Here is a 21,616-nt window from a genome sequence, read left to right as displayed (position 1 = left end):
ATTTAAAATGTACTCAAATAGTAAGAGAAGTGTATTATGTGCATTCCTTGTTAATAATTAACTGGTTAAATAGTAATCCATAGCATCCTGAATTGTTATCGATTATTCGCTGTCATTCAATTGAAAATTAATTTATAAATATGTTGGAGTCTTTTTGGACCCGATCCTAATAAAAATGTCATATTATGGATCAATGTACTCTATTGTCCGCTGTTATCGGTCATTTGAAGCTGATTGTAGTATTTTTCACATGGATGACAGGTGGAGGTGCAGAAAAATCCACGTCTGATCACTACTTCATTTCACATATCTGCAGTGCTAAGATTTCAGCTGCTCCTCTCATAACGCTGCTGCACCGTTATAGGTTCTGGGTGTAGGACCATCTTGTACATCGGAGCATTAGTGATCCATTATAAGCTTTGGGTGTAGGATCATGTTGTATATTGGAGCATACTTTCACCATTATAAGCTTTGGGTTTAGGACCATCTTGTATATTGGAGCATACCTGCACTATGAGGCGGCATAATACCAGTGTAGGCCCGGTGTCCATCTCCTTGTACAGATCTGATAATGGAGGGGAGTAATTAGGCCGCTTATTCTGGATCTGTGCTGCGTGATAGAGATAAGGCTTTATCTGCACAATATCAAGAGCTCTCTCCCTGAACCCTATCACAAAGCCAGGCAGAAATGCCAGTAGAATAGGCCTCATTCTACTCCTGTAACATCCTCACCCTCATTATTATGATAATTTTTTCCTATTAAAGTTTTTTTCTGCAGGCCTTCGCCTTTGAATTGATTCTTCTAGAGCTGTATATTTTCTATGTGAAGAGAGAACAAGATAGCATTTTGGCAATTTTTAATTGTGTAGGTCTCATATTTTAATAATGGTGTTTTCAGGCTGCAGAATCCAGATTTGCATGTCTATCTAGCTGATGGGACAAGCCTTGTTACTTGCTATCAGGCGCTGAATGCTCAGGTTGCTGATACACAAGCACACCTTCCCTTTTATATATTAGTTATGGCTGGCTTCCTTAATAGGACTTAAACATTTGGAGGGCTCTTTCTTCTAAACAATGCCTCTGCTGATAGCCGGATCTTCATTCGCTTGATTTTATTTGCTGTGTGTTCAGCAATTTAAGGCAAATAAACGCAGAGCAAAATAAAAATGGAGAATGGAAAGAGGCAGATAAAGAGGGGACGAGGGATGAAATGTACTGATCAGCTATGAAATACCGGCACTCTCGTCATTGATGTTAGGAAACAATAGGCTGTACACGTATTCTCTATGGGCTGCCACTTATGGGATGGGAGGGGGGTCTTTATAGAGCAAAAGAGAGCAAGTGATGAGCAAAGATGGAGTCATAATGAGGAGGGAATATATCAATAGGCAAATGGTTCCAATTATTGTGTTTACTGTACTTGATAAATGTTTCATCCCGAGTGGGACAAATTAATCGATTTTTGAAAAAAAGGAGCAATATAGAAATATAGATATTAAACTGATGAAGAAAAGAAATACATTAATAGATAGATATGCAAACAGAGATGCACTGGAAATAGCAGATAATTCTGTATAATTACATGTATGTGTCAGAGGACGGTATAGAATATATCAGTGGTATGTTGGCTTTATTGATTATTTTTTACATAGATTGATTAGAATATAATACTTTGATAAATGGATATATGAACAGGTGTGTAAAGATTTATGGTAAAAACCAAATAGATAATATACAATAGATTAGAATTTATTTAGAAATGTGGATAGATAGATATGAGATAGATAGATATATTGATTTGATTTTCTATCATTCTTCGAGAGTTTACATTTAATATTCATAGAATAAAAAAGACAATTGCTCACAAATAACATTGTCTGTCTATCTACCTAATCTATCTATTAATCTATCTCATATCTATCTCACATCTTTCGATAAAATATAGATACATCTGTATAGAAATATGAGATAGATAGCTAAATCCTAATTACAATCATTGCTACACAACTTCCACTAGTAACATTTGCTTGTTGAAAATCAACAGGTGCCTCACTGCTCTGACAGCCATTGTTGCCTGGGATCTGTAGTTCCCCAGAAACTGGAAAGCCACAGGTTGCAGTATGACAGAGTTGTTGCGCCTGCCTGAAGCTGCCTCTCTTGGATGCCATAATATCAATCCACAGCAAATATCAAAGTCAAGTCGCGTAGGCAGTGACAGCAACCAGTAACAATAGGTGCAAGAGACAGACAATGCGATGAGCTTGTATAGATATTGTAACAATGCAAATGAGGGCCAGGGGCAGAGCGCCTTATTATGTACATAAATACACTCAGCCTTTCTTGTGCCATCCCCAATGCAAGTGAGAAAAAAAACTGCTGCCAGCTGCAGAGAGGCAGAGACATTGCCTGGCATCCCCTGTGCTGCTGGTGTATATGATGAGAGTGTAGCTGCCTGCCCAGCCCAGGAGCTGCAGACCTACAAGAAGGTCCAGATGTGTAAGAAGGGGATGTGAAGTCAGCCAAGCCTGCCAGCCACAGGAAGCCAAGGTAAGGAACCAACTGTCCCCAATACTGCAAGAAATATTCCCAGGGTACCGACTAAATAATACCAATATTAACAGACTGCAATGCCTACAAATACGGACTGCCGAGAAAATTGTAGAACTGGAAATATGTGATATGGTTACATATTGCTCGCAAGCACAAGATGCTGGCACATGAAGAGTGGCTGTACTAACGTGTACAAATATACAGAGATGTAGTTGGATTTGTCATCGTAGCCGTGTTGTGCACTTGGATAACTCAGTACTCTGTCTAAAATCACCGTCATAATGGGTTCTATCTGATTATAAGAACATATGTTTCATTAGCTTACTTATATTTGTTTTTGACTATTTCATCACAAAATACATTGTATCTATAATATGCACTACTGCCAATTAGTTGTATGATGTGTGGCTGTAGATGCACAATGACTAGTGTATATCGGTGCAGCAGCGGCTTCTCCTGCGGGACAGATGATGGTGAATAGTGACATGGAACGACTTGAGGCTCGGCACACTGCGCTGTCATCAGCATCCAGAGCAAAATACATGTGTATCTTGTTTTTGCTTATTATAGTAGATAAATAGCTGACTTCCCATAAATCTGGATCTAACAGACGGAAATAAAAAATAAGGTTCAGAGCGTTTTGTGCAGAAACATCTGCAATATGTTCGCTGAATATACTGTAACAGTGGTCGCAATTCTGCCAAGTGTCTGTGTCTATGGATTTTACTAAATCTGATCTACATGATAAACTTGCTCTATGAATTTGTATAATTCCCTAGTGTCAGTTTATCTATTTCATCTCCATCTATTTGTAATTTTTTTTACCACTATTATTATTATTGAATGAATTCGCTAACACTTTATTTTTCATCATAGAATATTAGTAACAGCTATTTATTTGAACCAAGAATATCTGTGTCATATAGAACTTATAATAGCTATTTCATCAAAATTTGATGACATATAGATAGATAGATAGATAGATAGATAGATAGATAGATAGATAGATAGATAGATAGATAGATAGATTTTTGAAGCAGTCTGTGAATGAGCCTCCAGTTTGTAGAGGCTGGAGAATAATCTTGTAGTCAGCCCTCTCTTAGCACCTGCTGTATAGGCGCAGGCCGGTCCCGTGCAAGAGATTTACAGCTTTGCATGTTTAAGTCCATTTCATTTTGTGCAGGAGGAACCCCCCTTCCCCCGATAGTCTGCAGGACCCCTCAGCCCTGGCATTAGGGTGAGCTGATCCCTCACACACGTGCCCAGGAGCTCAGCGGGCTAAGAGATGAAGCGGAGAATAAAGGGATTTTTCGAGGCAAAATGCCCTGCGTCACCTATCTATCTATCTATCTATCTATCTATCTATCTATCTATCTATCTATCTATCTATCTATCTATCTATCTATCTATCTATCTATCTATCCCATCTATCTATCTATCTATCTATCTATCTATCTATCTATCTATCTATCCCATCTATCTATCTATCTCATGTATATCTAATAACTATCTTTTTATCTAGATGTAATATTTATTTATTTAATCTCTATGTGTATCAGCTTGCACATATATGTATACAGATAGGGCACATGGATACACTGACAGGTTGTTGCCCTTGTTGTTGCTATCAATATTTTACAAACCACAATCAGTATAAGGAGCCAGTCCCATAGATGCATGTCTTTTCAGGGATGGATACGGGCAGGTACAATGTACTGCTTATATATAAGTTGTACATGTGCAGGGTGGCTACATATGTGTTTCCTGGTTGCGGTCATGTCATGCTGGGCACATGTACTGGGATGGGTTCATAATCCCTTTCTGTACACAATGTCCCCTCCATTTGCAGCAGGAGTGACCCGGAAGGCAGCAGTGAGTGTGTAAGACGAGTGTGCACAGCAGTGACGCCAGTGCTACGTGCCTGTAATGCCTGTACCTGTGTAACTCAGCGTCCTCCCCAGCACACACACAGCAGCTACTAGGCTGGAATGAAGGGTGCTACCCACTGATCCCCAAGATCCTTCAGGCTGGTGAGTACCTCTATACCCTATTATCATCACCACTGATATGCACACATCTGGCCCGGGTGAACGTTATGCTGTGTGTCGTGTTATGCCCGGTGCACTGGAGGATGTGATGAGGATGAGGATGGTACTTGGCGTCCCCTGTCCTTACCGCCGTAGACCAATTAGGGGCACATAGTAAAGGCGAGCAGAATACTTATGGAACCCCTGGGGCTTCTTTGGATGAGCGGGCATAGACGCAAGTTACGCGCAACGAATACGCCATATCCACACAAATAAAACAAAACCGCTAACCTCTCCACACCAAATTTTGCCCATAAAATAGGCAGTCATTACAGAGTTCAGCATACAAGCGGTTAATGCAAATACAATAGCGTGAATTCCAATGTGCTACTGAAGTATTTTACTGATTATTCTATAATCCGAAATGGTTTCTTTGCTTCTCTTTGTTGTGCGGAATCTGCATCTTGTAATATATTCGTGCATCCAAATATTCGCGATGTATGCTGCTGTACTTATTGTATTGACTAATATGGTGAAATGCATATCATGATGCTGAAATTAGCGTAATGTGCAGAATCTCAGCTAAAAAGTGCAACATTGTGGAAATGGCTATCTTTATCTCTCTATCTAGATTATATCTTTAAATGAATATATGATATATTGTATTCCTATACATACATTCATTTATAGATAGATATAAGATGCTGATACACATTTTACAATAAGCACACAGATAACGAACCATCTCGCACATCTGTGTAGATAATCTCATAACATGGTAGTTAGCGTTATGGAATATGAGATATATATATATATATGTGTGTGTGTGTGTGTGTTCACATATACATATGTATTATGTTCACCATCAGACGTTCACCAGTTTCACCAGTCCTTTCAGTCTGAGTTCTTCTCTGGAGGGATCTGCAGATAAATTGGGCAGAAGACTTGTGTAACCAGCCGTGTGAACTAGGCAGGACGGGCCTTTAAGCCGCTACAGAAGGTCGTGTGCGAGATATTTCATGTCCCGTTGAGTGAATTAATGAATAAAGCCCCAGACTGGAGCAGGCGGCAGTGCCCTGTCAGCTGCCACCACCACCCCATAGAGGATAATATTTCTATGGGCTATGGACTGGCAGTGGGAGGGTTAACAATTTGGGAGTGAGAAGGCTTTAATTCCAATCTAAACATGTAATCCAAGCATCACTTATCAGAGGCTGCCCGGGCAGCAATGACAGCTACCTGGCACATAACTCGGCTGCAATGGTGACTTTATTGTGGCGAGTGACACATTTTGTACAGACACATAGCGGTATATACCCTGGATATAGTAACAGCGGGCCATCACCCTGACACGGGGAGGCACAGCACTGTAGCTGGCACTGCCGGGAGATGGATATATCCAGTGAGAAAAAAAGTAAATATAATCGCATATTCAGTTATAATGCACACTGATACAAAAAGTCTACGGGATTTCCGCAAAAGGCTACTTTTCTTTTTACATTCCTGATTTTTCTCCGATTTTCATCTAGTAACCTGCAGAAATAAATGACCAGGAGGAAACTTTCTAAGTAACACATTTATTGTGCAACACATGAAAATATATATTCATTGACTTAACGGTATAGACTCAGAATTTTGCAATGTATATAATGACCACTATGTAAAATGGATATATACTATATTATATGTGGAGACTGTATATAATGGACCAGACTGCGGCTTGCCTGTTTGTCAATGGATTATGTAGATTGTTTATGTGGTGACAATGAAGTAACAACTGAATGAGAGTCTGGCATGCTCTCCAGGTCTGTTCGGGTGTAGAGTCCCCCTAATACCGTATGTATGAGTCCAGAAAGAACACTATATGATATTCACGTTATTGTCAGACAGTTTAGCAGATCTGTGCTGACAGTCAGCGGAACAAACTGTAAACACGCTGGAGCTGCTGTGATTCAAGTAATGCTAGGGCAGAGGTGGATATTTTGTAGTGTATCAGGGCACATGATGGTCAGTCCTATGTATCAGCTACTCACCTAAACATTTCTTATCTCCAAATGGGTTTGTAAGTCCACAGATAATAAAGAAGTGTTTTCTAGTGCACATACCCTGCTGCAGTCCCATCTCTACTGTACATTCCCTGCTGCAGTCCCATCTCCACTGCATATATTTCCCTGCTGCAGTCCCATCTCCACTGCACATTGCCTGCTGCAGTCTCATCTCCAGTGCACATTCCCTGATGCAGTGGCTTCACTCCTCAATCCAGTCCAAGGCTCAGGAGAAGAAAGTTGTGAGTGCGGAGTCCGGGGGTCTCTGCTTCTCCTTCCTTCTCCTCTGTCTGCATTTCCTACTGCCTCTTTGGGGAGTTAACCTCTGCAGCGCCGACCAGTTCTCTCAGAATCAGCGCATTATGCATACTGTATACTTCCTGCCCTTACCGGAATATTATGTATTGGCCCCCAGCTGTTGGGCTCCTTTTGCCTTAGAGCAGCATAATGAATAATTATTGTGCAGTATAAAAACCTATACAATAGCAGCCAAGTTATCCAGGAAATAAATTGCAAGCTCTTAGGATTTGGACACAGGTTGCTATGTGAAGGGCAGGATGGTGGCTGTAATGATATTTACACTTATCATCATATTACATCCCCCATATCGCCCGGTTCGGTGGGTCCGGCTTTTCTCGGGGTGCACGGGGTCAGTAATAATAATGGCAATCTCCTCTTGTAGCCGCGGGCTGTTGGGAATTTTATTAAATAGAGGCAAAAAACTTCATTTCCTTGTAAATTTGGCCGCCGATGGTGACGTCACGGCCCGGCGTCTGGATGGCTGCAATGGAGAACTAGAGAAAGAAGCATCAGAAGCTCCGCCCCTTATTACCTAATTACTGACCTTCAGCCCTTTAAACACAAATCACACAAAGGTCCAGTCCGGCCCAGAGAGTCCTGTCTCCAGTCTACACACCCGGGTCACTCCAAGACAATCCAATAATAGCATTAACTTATTTGCTGCCTCCCTGTCTGCAAAGCACATCACCAATCCGGTTTAAGAGGTGCATTAACATGTTTTGCCTTTTAATTAGTTGTGTGTTTGTGGTTTGTGTGTGGATGGATGAGAGGCAAGGGAGGTTAAACACTACAAAGCCTCAATTTGCATATTCTAATATTTCTTTGCATTGATTTTGTTCAGACTTTTAAGTCAATGACTATTGCTTGTTTCACTATTTATGTGTTATTGCAGCTGCACAGTTTATGGTTCAGACCCATAATGCACCACCTCATAGACTGTAGCTCAGTTTACATCCGTATATTGTATTTGTTTACCGCTAATCTATCTATCTTATCCTATCTATCTATCTATCTTTCTTTCTTATCTTATCTTATCTTATCTTATCTTATCTATCTATCTATCTATCTATCTATCTATCTATCTATCTATGTCTTCCATTGAGTATCATGTTATATATTTGTGAACATATTGAATGTATAAATTATCTACATGCTGGTATATAGATCCATAAACCTAATATATTAGTTAAATAAGGTTACATTGTGAAGATGGGTTGAGAATTTAAGGGGGTTCCCTTTAAGAAACTAAATTGGAAAAATATTCAGACGTGTTATTAGGTGAAGATGTGCGTTCATTGGAAATTTCTATATTTTGGATGGTTCAATGGATGAGTTTACTATGTTCACAGATAGATGGACTTCAGTATCTTCTTTCTCTTTCTTTCTTTCTTTCTTTCTTTCTTTCTTTCTTTCTTTCTTTTCTTTCCATGCAACACTTACCTGCGTTTACATGATAGACACTCATAATGATGCATGCTCATGTATCAATGCAATGAACATTACATGTAGCAATGCAATAAACATTTACAGCATGTATATTGTATGTAAATCTTGCGACAAACAATCCCTCCCATTAGTGGACTCACTAATGACCCCCCCGTAATGAAGCCCCCCTCCCCTTGGGCTCTTTAGATGTTTGGAGTGAATTAGGGAATGTGGATTTTCAGGGGAGTGACCAATAGCAGCCGCAGGCTGAGTGACTGCGCCCTGTGATTGGCTGGCCGGAGGTTATTAGCTGTGCGAGACTCCCCAGTTCATGTCTAGTGAAGGGAGTCCAGCTGGCGCCAGGACTGACATAGGATGCTGCGGGATGTTACAGGAGAGGCCAGAAGGAGAGAGGCTGCCATCTGAATAAGAGCCTGCCCTCACTGCTCTGCACCCTTCCTGATAGCTGCACCCTCTAAGAGGACCGCATAGCTGACTGCTGTAAGTAACAGGGCTGGAACTTTCTTCCATCCGCGCAGCTGTATGTTTACTGGTTACAATGTAACTACTGATACTTTTTCACATTGTAGCTGCTTTACTAGTACAGTACAGTGCAGAGTATCTATCATCAATGTTTACACAGTCATACTGATGTTTACACTGTCATACTATGTATCAGCAGTGCGCTGTTACACTGTTTATCTTCACTGCTACAATGTATCTACTTTTCCATCTTGTGCATGTTGCTGGACTACTTGCAATATGAGTAACGCTTTAATAAAATAAGGGTCTTTCACTAATGATGCCTTCCTGAAACTAAAGAAGTGATTTGAAGCAGCTAGCTTTCCAGACTACTTGATCTTTTCGTCTATCTATTTCGTTTGTGTGAGGCTTTGCATGCAGACAGCAGGGGTTGGGCGCTCAGTGAATGACTGCGCCATTGTTGGCAGGGGCACAGAGCTCGGTATTTGCTGGTATGTAGCTGAATATAACTTAATGTATTCTGTACCTTCTACAGGTGTTCCCGTCTCTTCTGTTCGTTTGAGGGACTTTAAAGGGAATTCGCTTTCACTTTCAGACGTCCGGCTACAGGGATCGGGGTATATATCAGGGGGTGAAGGAAGAACCCATGATGGAAGTGGCCACCGACCAGCCTCGCTGGATGGCACATCATGCTGTTCTTAATGGGCAGCACCCAGAGAGCCACCACCCAGGACTGGCACATAACTACATGGAACCAACACAGCTTTTACCTCCAGATGAGGTAGATGTGTTCTTCAATCATCTGGATTCCCAGGGAAATCCGTATTATGCCAACTCTGCCCATGCTCGTGCCAGGGTGTCGTACAGCCAGGCGCACGGTATGTATCCATGTGAGTGCTGTGCATGTATGTAGTGTGCATGTAGTTATATTATGAGGAACACTAAACTATAGTGCAAACTCTATACTTCATTCTCCGCTGGGTTTTATCTTCTAGTAACCCGTTCTTTGCCACTGTCAACACAGGAGGATACCAACAAAGTGGTAGAAACTTGCTTTACACCCCGATCCACTTTAGAGAAATATCGCAAGGTTCACCTCCGAAATAAGGAGCAAGCACAGAACCTTATATATGGGCACACCCCAAAATAAGGAGCAAACACTTAGCCTTATATACGGGGATGTACAAAAATAAGGGCCTTATATGAGTGGAGACCCCCAAATAAGGAGCAAGCGCAGAGCCTTATATACGGGTGCATTCATTGTGTGATCTGCTGTCTGTGCTCCTCACGGGGAACCTGTAGATTTGGGCCTTGGTTTCTGTAATCTCTTCCTATGTTGGGCGGTCATCTATATATGTAGCGCGATATTTGCTGGATAGGCACATATTGTGTGCTGTAGTGATAAGTTCTGTGTTTAGTTTTATTGTATTTCTTGTACTTAGCGCAGATATAATTGTGTAGCACGTAGAATATGTGAAATGCTATATGCTCTGGAAATGATGTGAGGATGTTATATGCATGTAGTCTTTATCACGTGACAATGTTGCGTACATGCTGGATATAGCATGGGCTATATGATATATATATATATATATATATATATATATATATATATATATATATATATATATATATACACACACACACTGTTTAGGGATTCCTCCTATTTATCAGTCTGGACTCTGTACATGACTAATAGTTGTATTGTCTGCCCACAGCTCGCCTGACCAGCAGCCAGATGTGCCGGCCACACATTCTGCACAGCCCCGGACTGCCCTGGCTGGAGAGTGGCAAGTCTGCCCTGTCCGCTGCCCATCATCACAACCCCTGGACAGTTAGCCCGTTTGCAAAGGCCCCCCTGCACCCTGCCGCCACTGGCGGTTCCCTTTACCCGGGTGGGGGTTCATCAGGTGCTACATCTGCCTCACACTCCAGCCCGCACCTGTTCGGCTTCCCCCCAACCCCTCCCAAGGATGTATCCCCGGATCCGGGCAGTGCAGCGTCCCCCACCTCTAGAGCGGAGGACAAGGACAGTATCAAGTACCAGGTGTCCCTATCTGAGGGCATGAAGATGGAAGGCGGAAGCCCCTTGAGGGGTAGCCTAGGACACATGGGCAGCCAGCCTTCTACCCACCACCCCATACCCACCTACCCATCCTATGTGCCCGCAGCGCACGACTACAGCAGCAGCCTCTTTCATCCTGGCAGCCTACTGGGAGGCCCATCCTCCAGCTTCACCCCAAAACAGAGAAGCAAGAGCAGATCGTGTTCAGGTGAGAACCTCAGAACTACCTAGTACTTCCTCCCAGACTTAACTATAACTGATCCATGCATTAGGACTCATCATAAACAGGCTCCATATACAGAGGTAAAGCTGAACGACTGTCACTAGAGAGCTATAGGGGATCAGTGGCCAAAGGCGATGAATACCCCAGTGTCCTGCATCTTCCACCTATGAGGAACTGCCCTAATATCTGAGTTAAGAATTATCATATAGCATCTCACTCTTCTCATGACGTCACAGGATCTATAGAACAGTTGAACATCTCTATGTACACTGCATGTCAACAGCAGAAAACTGTATACACAGAGACAATGTAACTGCTGATACAGTATGAGTGCAGAGCTTAAGAACACACACTGGCACAGGCTGGAGACATTTGTTAAACATGGCGGGGATAAATCACTATCAATAGGTGGGCTACAGCCCTCCAGGGGGAACTGGCCACACTACAAACATGACCTCATACATGGGAAGCTTGCTGGGTGATTATGGCTTCAGGACTCGGGTAATGGATTAAATATGACTTCACTATTACATACTATCTAGACATCCATGTCATGAATATACAACATTTCCCATTGCCTGCACGGAAACATAAACTGCACCAAACGAACTGCACAGACAGATCTGGAGACAGGGTGTTATCTAGAATTAGTGTGGAAATGGAAAGATAAATACTTATATGTTATATGGATAGATTGATTTTGATACATTTGTGATGTGAAAATTTTATTTTTCACATAGTACCGTTAAATACTCCTGTGTAAAAAAGATAGGATTCTAGAGGTGACACCTTTATTGGCTAACCAGAAAAATAGAAAAATTCAAGCGTTCCTAGGGATTGTCATTCCACTTCATCAGGCTAAAAGTAGCATCGAAAGCTTGCATATATAATTTTCCTAGGTTTGCCAACAAAGGAGTCACCTATAGAATACTTCTGTCTTTTTTATGCAGGAGTATTTAACATAACTGAGATTTTTCTGGCTTTTTTTGCTCTAAATCTTATTATTCACACAAGATAGAACATACAATCTCCTTCCTCTATATAAAAAGTACATTAATTATTGTAAATACATTTTGGAGATTTTATCCCATCCCGGTAATTCCATCATCAATGGGAAATGTTGATTTGACTTTAAGTGATTGAATTCACATCGAATATAAGATGAAGTGTTTAGAGATGTATATTACAGAACACAGCTCGATGATGATGATTGCGGCTCTTGACAGTAACAATTGCCATCAGAATAAATAGATCTGCGTGTGGCTGCGGGACTTTATATCGTACATACAGTGTTTTCCTCGGGTGCCGCAATGTCTTGACTGTTATTTGGTGCATTAATTCGCATCAAAATGTAAAAAAGCAAAAATGCCAGAAAAAGTTTTAATTTGGAAATAATAAATCTTCTGCCGTGTCCTGCTTCCTGTTCTTCGTGCAGACTGGGAGATCTCTTCCGTGATCTCCATTTATATGCTACATATATGCTATTAGTTTATGGATCTTTTTGTTATTTCATTCAGGATTTTTTAGTCATGTAAAAACAAATTCTATTTTGCATCAACTTGAACTGAATCGATGAGAATTCTCTCCATATATTAAGTAAATAGGAATCGTTATTGCTCTAGAAGCTTTTTATAATTTACCATATTACACATATCACAGTAAATATCAGATATATCGGATCATCATTGTTTATAAATAATTAACCTAAATAGAAATATTATTACTTGAACTGGATGTAAAAACAACTGAAAACTATTGTCACAAATTCTTAATGGGGACGATACATAATAATAATTGGAATAGAGGAGCGCACTGATTACAGTAGATGCATGTATTTACCTGTGTTCGTATATTTTATACATTGTGGTGTTATAATGCTTCACCCCTCCCCACTTATTGCTGTGCAGATATTACTGCTGCTTGTATGATTTATGTCTGGAGATCAGCGCAAAAATATTGTGAATTTGTTTTTAAAGAAAGAAATCCGGTTTCTTCGTGTTTCCATTTAGAAGGGAGAGAGTGTGTGAACTGCGGAGCTACGGCCACGCCGCTGTGGAGGAGGGACGGCACCGGCCACTATCTCTGCAACGCCTGCGGCCTCTACCACAAAATGAATGGTCAGAACAGACCACTCATTAAACCCAAGAGGAGACTGGTACGTGTGTCTGACCGGGGAACTATGGAAATTCTGAGACTTCTCCAACCTCTGACTCTCCTGCTGCTGTATAACTACAACTCCCAGCATGCTAGGAGCAGCAGCTGCAGTCACAGATTGGAGATCACTGCTCTGTGTATTTGTGCTGGATATCCTACAACATACTGTGCTGCTGTGACCTATACGTTGCCTTACATAGCTATATACTAATTTATAATATTGGCAGAGGAGCTTGCACTCACTACCAGTGTATGTTGGGTACTACTAGCGAGGGGATGGGATTGCAGTGATGTGTGTGTCGTCAGAAAGCTCTGCAGAAGTTATGACATCACTTTTTTGTGCCAGATAAAGACCTGAAATAGTTCAAAGAACGCAATCCAGTTATGGAGGAATAAGAAGTTTCTATTTTTGCGCCTTTGGACTCTGTCACATCATTTTTTGGATCACCTTTCTTCCTGTCTAGGCTGAACTAGATGGACATGGGTCTTTTTCAGCCTTACACACTATGTCCTTCACTCAATGAGTGAAGATAAACTCCAGGCTGCCCCTATAATGCCAGGAGCAGTCCCGCTTTCTGCCTCTATAATACCTGGCGCAGTCCCCTTTACTGTCCCTATAATGACAGGCGTAGTCCCGTTTACTGCCCCTATAATGCCGGGCGCAGTCCCGTTTACCTGTTCACTGCCCCTATAATGCCGGGCGCAGTCCCGTTTACCTGTTCACTGCCCCTATAATGCCGGGCGCAGTCCCGTTTACCTGTTCACTGCCCCTATAATGCCGGGCGCAGTCCCGTTTACCTGTTCACTGCCCCTATAATGCCGGGCGCAGTCTCGTTTTCCTGTTCACTGCCCCTATAATACCGGGCGCAGTACCGTTTACCCGTTTGCTGCCCCTATAATGCCGGGCGCAGTCCCGTTTACTGCCCCTATAATGCCGGGCGCAGTCCCGCTTGCTGCCTCTCTAATGCCAGGCGCAGTCCCGTTTGCTGCCCCTATAATGCCAGGCGCAGTCCCGTTTACCCGTTTGCTGCCCCTCTAATGCAGGGCGCAGTCCCGTTTACTGCCCCTATAATGCCGGGCGCAATCCCGCTCGCTGCCTCTCTAATGCCAGGCGCAGTCCCGTTTGCTGCCCCTACATTGCCAGGCGCAGTCCCGTTTGCTGCCCCTACATTGCCAGGCGCAGTCCCGCTTGCTGCGGTCATAAATAGGGTTTTAAGGGAAGGTGTTAAATATTTATCTCGACTGTTCCGATATTCTTGAGGATTATTTTATGTAACTGATGTGGAACTAAAACTCTCAGTTTGACTTTCCAGCCCGTGCTTATGTTTGCTTGCTGACACTTATAGTTCCACATGGTCTTGGAAACAATGCCCGGTGTCCCGTGTGATTGCAGCCCCTTATCATCCTCATCAAGGGAACACCCTGGCTGTAATGGAGTCACTTGTGTAGTCTGGAGCAGCAGAGTGACTTTTCTTCCCCCTTCTCTCTTTCTCTCCAGGACCCAGACAGTCCCCACATATTATAAGCTATTCATTTTCTTCTTTTCCATGGAGTCACCTCCACACTTTGTGTTGGGGAACTTTGTTGTACACGGCTCTCTGTGAGCTCATGCTGGAAGCTTCCTATCCGGATATCTGCATTGTGCTGATAAGGAAACCTCCACTCTCTGTTTCCGGACATAAAATACAAAGTTTAGAGAGTTTTCCCCCAGGCGAGGCCGTTCTGAAATGTCCAATACTTTACAATAATGCCTCTGAGGTTAATAATAATAAATGCATTTTTGTGTGTTTTCTTGGAAAGGCTGAAGGGGGTGGGGGAGGGAGAACATAAAAACATATCACAAAGATTAACTCCTAAAGTGCCAGCTTCTGCTGACCTCTAAGTCATCCTGCCAGGGGGAATTCCTTTGAGTCACCTAGAACATTAGCTCCTCTAGAACAGTGAATTCCCTGATGGCAACAGTAAACTTGAAAAAAACAAATTATTAGGAGCATTAAAATAATGTCCTGAATTACAGAGCAATCACATGACTGAAGTTTCCCCCCCCCCAGTTTTTCTGAAAGTTTGTCATTTTTTAATATTTAATCCACATGAGATAAGATAATATTTGACACCACGATTACAGATGGGAGGAGTAGGATAAGAGCCAGAACAACATTCCTTTCAGTTTTCATAGTTTTAATTAAAATAGCTAAAAAGTTACTTTCATGTTGTTGTGGATGAAATCACTGATGTACTGACAGAGGGGTGAATTTATCAAGGGCTGGGCAGTAGCTTTCTGTAGTCAAAACGTTTTGCATGAGGTTTTGCTCAAAACTGTGTGAGTTTTGCTGTTTTATGCTTTCCACTCCACTGTACCAAAATGCAGAGAAAAGGGGGCGGGGTCTAAGTAAATGAGGTTTTTAGACAGATTTAAGAATTGTGACTTTTCAAAAAGTTGCCAAATTTATTGCATTCTTGCTTCATTCGGTAGGTGGCATAAAATTGACCCCACATCTCTAGCCATATTTAAATTTGTGCCAAATTTGTTAGCAGCATGCTGCACTTGATAAAATTGTTGTACTTTAAACTGGAGAAGGGGAAAATAAGCTTGCCAGAAAAATGGCATTAAAGTTCCGCTCATGATAAATTCTCCTCATAGCATCTGTGTGTGCTGACCATGCTGGGCATTTGGGCACTGTATGATGGCTCAGCCTCTCCATCCCCCCCTGGATGCTGTTTACCTGTAGAATTTTAGGGTGCTTTCACATGCATTGAATTCTACAGCATGCAGCACAGGTACAGATTTTGTAAAATAGTGTGGATTTTGTTGCATTTTTAACTGCAGAATGCATCCTGCAGAACATTTAGGCGCAATGTCCACGGGCGGATTTGATTTGTGGATTGGTAAATTAAGCTGTCCATAGGGATGCATTAGTTTCCACAAAACAATTCAAAGCAAATAGATGTGATTTGTTTTCCCTGGTGTGCGGATCGCACGCGCGGGAAGAATTCGCAGCATGCTCCATGTTTCTGCGCATCCCGCAGGGACGGCATCCATTGAAGTCAATGGAAGCCGTCCGAACCCCAGCACAGCCACAACTGTCACTGTGGACATGCCACGGATCCGTGGGGCAGCAGGAGATTTTTTTTTTTTTTTAAATTGCACTGTGCATGCGTCTGGCACATCGGCCGGTGCATCAGGACACATCCGGCTGGCACGGAGGAGACCCACGCTGGATCTGAACAGTTGAGAAAATGTATTTTTCAGTCCATGTCCGCGGGCACTGCTGGATTCCGCTGCGGGATTCAGCAGATGGAATCCGCACGTGCAAGTTGACATTGGGCCTTAGAGGAATTTCTTTATTTTTTGGCAGACTTTAATTTATCTCCTATATGGTAGAAATCCACAATAACCGTTCTGCAAAGTGTCCTTAATTCCATAGCAGAAGGCTTCTCCGCAACAGATTTTAATGTTGCGGTTTTGAAGTGTAAACGTGTAGATTTTAACAGATGCAGAATTCAGGCCTGACACATAAATGTCCACACAAACTAATTCAGCCTCGTGTGAAAGCATCCTAGGGCTCATGTCCACGGGCAAAATGTTATTTAAAATCCGCAGCGGATCTCCCGCGCGCGGATCCGCACCCCATAGGGATGCATTGACCACCCGCGGGTAGATAAATACCCGCGGATCGTCAATAAAAGGCATTTAAAAAAAAATGGAGCATGAAAAAATCTGGACCATGCTCCATTTTCATGCGGGTCTCCCGCGGGGACGGCTCCCGCGGGCTTCTATTGAAGCCTATGGAAGCCGTCCGGATCCGCGGGACACAAAAATCATATTTTACTCACCCGCTCCGGTTCTTCTCGTCTCCGCGGCGCCATCTTCTCTCAGCCGCGGCCGGATCATTTTGCTTCGGCCCGGCGCATGCGCGGGGCACGTCACCGACGTCATCGTGCACATCCGCCGAGCCGAAGAATGAAGATCCGGCCGCGACGAGAGAAGATGACGCCGCCGCGAAGAGAAGAAACGGAGCGGATCGGAGGTAAGTTTATTCTCATTTATTTGCATTTTCAGCCCTCATGTCCGCGGGGCAGGAGGGACCCGCTGCAGATTCTACATGTAGAATCTGCAGCGGATCTGATTTTCCCCGTGGACATGAGGCCTTAGGGTGCTCTGACATTTTAATGAAGTTTTTTAATGCATTTTTTGAAGCCAAAGCATGGGGTGGATAGTAAAGGAGGAGAATTCTATAGGAAAGATCTACCTATCTTTAATTAGAACTACTTTTGGCGTCATTTGATGTTAAATAGTTTTTGTGAAAAAATAACAAAAGTATTTCAGGAGTGAGACCTTTTTTGGCTAATGAGAAAAATTATATTTGCAAGCCTTGGGAGCACAGAGGCCTCTTCAACAGGCAGAATAACAATTTTTGGCTTTAAAAACTGCACAAAAATGGCAAGTATACAAGCACCCGAGTCATCAATTTTGGGGTCCTAAAAAGTTCCATATAGCCAATAACAGCCCTAGAAACAATAGCCTTGCACCTCTGTTCCTTATATATTAAAGGTTTTACCAAGTCAAGTAATTTTCTATTCTTTATGTTTTTTGGAATAACTGATACTTTGCTACTCCATCTGCATATAAGCAAAGTAATGTTTTTATCAACAGTAACACTAAGGTTGCATTGTTATCGAGGCACATCTTGACCTATATTGATCTATCCTCTTACAGTCAGCAGCTCGGAGAGCGGGGACCTGTTGTGCGAACTGCCAAACCACAACCACAACCTTATGGCGACGCAATGCAAATGGAGACCCAGTGTGTAACGCCTGTGGACTGTACTACAAATTACACAATGTAAGTTGCTTTCGCTGATGGGATGCATGCTATGGCAGAGCTTGGCTTGTTTGGAATTCAATGAGATTGGTTTCTGTTAGGTGTTCCCCTGGGTAATGTACTATTCATTCTCCAGCATAGCAATGCCACATCCAATGTGACCTAACAAAGCAACAGCTTGGCTACTACAGCCTGTAAAACCAAAGGGAGATGGCGAGACAATAGCCGCACAATCATCCCTTCTCTTTCAATTTGTTGAATTAATTTGGATGACGATTGTTTAACCCCCTCAGCTGCCTGTCCCAGTGAATGATGTCTACTTGTCCCAAAGATATCAACTGGTTTTGCAATCATGACATCAAATATTGTCAATTCTAATGCCACAGTCCTTTATAATACTACAGTTCACTGTCACCTTCATGCAGGACACTCTTTATTCTTTAACATCATTTATAGAGCACAACTTGTAATGTAGTTGCTGACCTTAGTAACTGAGTTAGATAACAAGGCGCCGGTGACATTACTGAGGCATAAGGCACAATATGCTCTTATGAATGTTAGTTTTGCCATCATAAACAGGTGCCTATGAGGGAATGTAGTATTTAAAAATGTTATATTTCCAAGATAATCATTGGCCAAATGCAATAAAATGGTGTATATTTTGAAAAAAAAAAGTTCATTGTAAAAATAAAAAACATCTGTGACCCACTCGACAGAAGGGCTACGTTATTTGCAGCGCATGATGTTTAACATCTTAATTGTCAAGGAAATAGCATTAACCTAGCACATCTATTCCACAAGAGTGCAGATGTATTGTACATGGTTTAAATTAGGCCGAGTCTGATGTTCTTGTATTTTGTTACAGGTGAACAGGCCCCTGACCATGAAAAAGGAAGGAATTCAGACCAGGAATAGGAAAATGTCCAACAAGTCCAAGAAAAACAAGAAAGGCTCGGAGTGTTTTGAGGAACTTTCCAAGTGTATGCAGGAGAAAAACTCCCCTTTCAGTGCAGCTGCCCTGGCTAGTCACATGGCTCCAATGGGGCATTTGCCTCCTTTCACCCATTCCGGTCACATCTTGCAGACACCAACACCCATCCACCCATCCTCTAGTTTGTCCTTTGGGCATCCACACCCATCCAGCATGGTAACAGCAATGGGATAAATATAATTCCTAAAGAGACTGTGTGAGCGCACATGGGCATTGCCTGGGTTGGTGCCCGGAGGCCTCTAAGAAGACAATGTAGAACTGACCTGCACCTCGTCTGTTGCATCAGGCATTCACATTGGACTTAAACAGGACTCTTTGGTGGGACCAGATAAGCACTTTCCTCCCCCTGGACTGGAAATAGGAATAATCTGTTTTCCACTTGCTGACCAACTCGCAGTGAAGGTAATAAGGTGGACATAGTGAGATTTTAACTTGTTACTTTCTTGTTTTTTTAATTACTGTGAATATTGTAAATACATTAACGTCTCTTGTGGGTGGAAAAGGCCCCGGTGGTAGTAGATGCTGGATTTATACTGCAGACTTGTTAAAAATGGACTCCTTTATATAGAAAAAACAAAAGTAAAATCTAAGGCTTAATTTTAAAAAAAGAAAAAAAAAATATTTATTTTTTGCTTCTGGAATTTTTTTCAGTCCGTCTTTGCCCTTGTCCTGGGGTCATCTGGTCTGTGAGCTTTTTGACTTTGTGTTGACGCCCTTCTTGGACAAGACCACCATGACATCTTTGACCTGAACTTAACCCTTCTGCTGCTGGAGGGTTGCTGGTGAAGAGGTTTTGGACTAAACAACCATGAAAGCAAACAAACATTGAAACGCTGTTTTATGTGGTTCTCCGTAAGTGATTTCACCTGGTCCAGGATTTTGAGGGCTTTTTTTTCTATTTTTTATTTTTAAGACACATTGGCTCCGGTCCCCGACATTCTTTGTTTGCACGTGCCAGATTTCCTTTAAATTCAGATATGTTTTTTTCCATGTAACACAGAAATCTTTTTTATCTACATTACTTCAGAATGGTTTCGACTATCAGAGCCCCTAAGTGTTAATTCACCGAGTGAGCGTTATAAGGAAATGAGATTTCAACTTGGATTGTATTACACCATTTCAGAGACAATGTTGTGATTTAAAAAAAAACCAAAAAAAAAAACGTCTGTCACCATATCTGTTATTTAGCAAACATTTTACTAAACTGGCAGATCATTTTTTTAAAACTCAATATCTTAATGTGACAATGTAACATATGCCCCTTCCTAAATATCTTCTTAATGTTAACAATTTAATATCACATCATTATGTATATAATATTAATCTAAGGGCAAAGCAGGGCGGAGGATATAATACAGCTGTACACAGCGACCCAAGCCATCCATGTACAAGGAAATGTTTCTGATTCCATTAATGCTCCTGTTGTGACAGTTACACAATAAATACAGAACAGATATAAGGGCCAATGTGTTTGAAAGGAGGCTTCAGTACAAATGTCATCAGGACAGGCACACAAAACGTAGATGGTTGATGAAAAAAAACTGTTTGAGATTGCGCCCTAAGGTCCTTTAAAATTCTTTAAACTCTTAGCAGCCAGGAGACACTTCCTGATATCCCGGCTGTATGAGGGGTTAATGTTCATGGTACAAACTGTACATTATTTTGAACCTTTTATTTTTTTATGGGTTTAAGGGGAAATTTGAAGAAAATATTACTGATACAAGAAAACAAAACCTGAGAAGTGCAATATCTTGTCAGCCTGCAGTTCAGTCTGAGACCCGGAATAAATTATTTTGTATCAGTTGCCACATAAAATGATACAGTATTTTTTTTACCTTGTTTTTGTTTAGTGATAAGTTATTGTCAATTCTATACACCATGTTTATATTATTGTCTGTAAAAAGTGTATGCTATCCTCCTATTCAATGAAGGTGAATATTAAGAATAAAAAAAAACAACTTTTTGTGGAATTCCTCATTTAATTATGTTAAACGCAAGGAATCATTTTAGTTACAACTTTTCTGGTGTTTTATTTAATAATATGACAGTGGAATATTATACATTCATATAAATATTATGTAATCTTTGCTGGTGCTTTATGCTCTTTTGGAAGTTGCACTCAAAAGCCTAAGAATTAGTTTTATAAAGTTTGTTCATAAATTCAATACATCAAAAATGTCTAATAATTTTTCTAACTGCAGAATGAGAACACATGAGGCCTTCTTTTACACACACTTTTTAAACAGTGTTTAAAAGCACATGTAAATAATTGCCAAGTACTTTTTAGTGTTTTGGGTGTCCTTTTTTGCATTCTGTAATATTTTGTACACAAGTTTTAATGGCATCTTTGAGGTTCTATAGAGAAGCCTACGGTAAAAAAAAATAGCCTAAAAAAACATACTTACAGGATTTAAAAAAACATCTGGCTGCAGGGTTTTTGAACACATCTTGCCCCCATCTCCAAAAAACCCAAATGTCCCTACAAAAAGTGTCAAAATGCTGTGTTTGAATCCAGTCTAATCTTCCTGCCT

At 41.6% G+C, this 21,616-nt stretch overlaps 1 protein-coding gene across 5 annotated transcripts; it reads left to right on the top strand.

Moving 5' to 3' along the window:
• Window positions 1-4,507: 4,507 nt before the first annotated feature.
• On the top strand, window positions 4,508-21,055 carry GATA2 (GATA binding protein 2). 5 transcript variants are annotated; one of them, XR_010791204.1, is made up of 7 exons: window positions 8,696-8,848; window positions 9,366-9,708; window positions 10,549-11,103; window positions 13,095-13,273; window positions 17,990-18,115; window positions 18,960-19,487; window positions 19,737-21,055. XR_010791204.1 is itself a non-coding variant. In XM_066596152.1 (6 exons), the coding sequence occupies exons 2-6, from the start codon at window positions 9,477-9,479 to the stop codon at window positions 19,257-19,259; spliced, it is 1,392 nt and encodes a 463-aa protein (XP_066452249.1). In that variant the 5' UTR covers window positions 4,508-4,580; window positions 9,366-9,476; the 3' UTR covers window positions 19,260-21,055. The 5 variants fall into 5 exon arrangements, 4 of the variants coding, with proteins under 4 accessions (XP_066452249.1, XP_066452250.1, XP_066452252.1 ...); XM_066596152.1 differs by lacking the exon at window positions 8,696-8,848 and adding an exon at window positions 4,508-4,580 and having other exon boundaries at window positions 18,960-21,055; XM_066596153.1 differs by lacking the exon at window positions 8,696-8,848 and adding an exon at window positions 7,607-7,626 and having other exon boundaries at window positions 18,960-21,055.
• The last annotated feature ends 561 nt before the right edge of the window (window positions 21,056-21,616 follow it).

Source organism: Eleutherodactylus coqui, chromosome 3 (assembly GCF_035609145.1).
Source record: "Eleutherodactylus coqui strain aEleCoq1 chromosome 3, aEleCoq1.hap1, whole genome shotgun sequence".
Classification (NCBI taxonomy): domain Eukaryota; kingdom Metazoa; phylum Chordata; class Amphibia; order Anura; family Eleutherodactylidae; genus Eleutherodactylus; species Eleutherodactylus coqui.
Note: the sequence above shows the minus strand (reverse complement) of the source record. Positions and strands in the feature narration are given on the sequence as shown.

Coding starts and splice junctions, on each gene's coding strand:
- GATA2 (XM_066596152.1), top strand. CDS start 9,477: ATGATGGAAGTGGCCACCGACCAGCCTCGCTGGATGGCACATCATGCT. Junction 11,104..13,094: donor CAAGAGCAGATCGTGTTCAG/GTGAGAACCTCA, acceptor TTGTTTTTAAAG/AAAGAAATCCGGTTTCTTCG. Junction 13,274..17,989: donor TTAAACCCAAGAGGAGACTG/GTACGTGTGTCT, acceptor ATCCTCTTACAG/TCAGCAGCTCGGAGAGCGGG.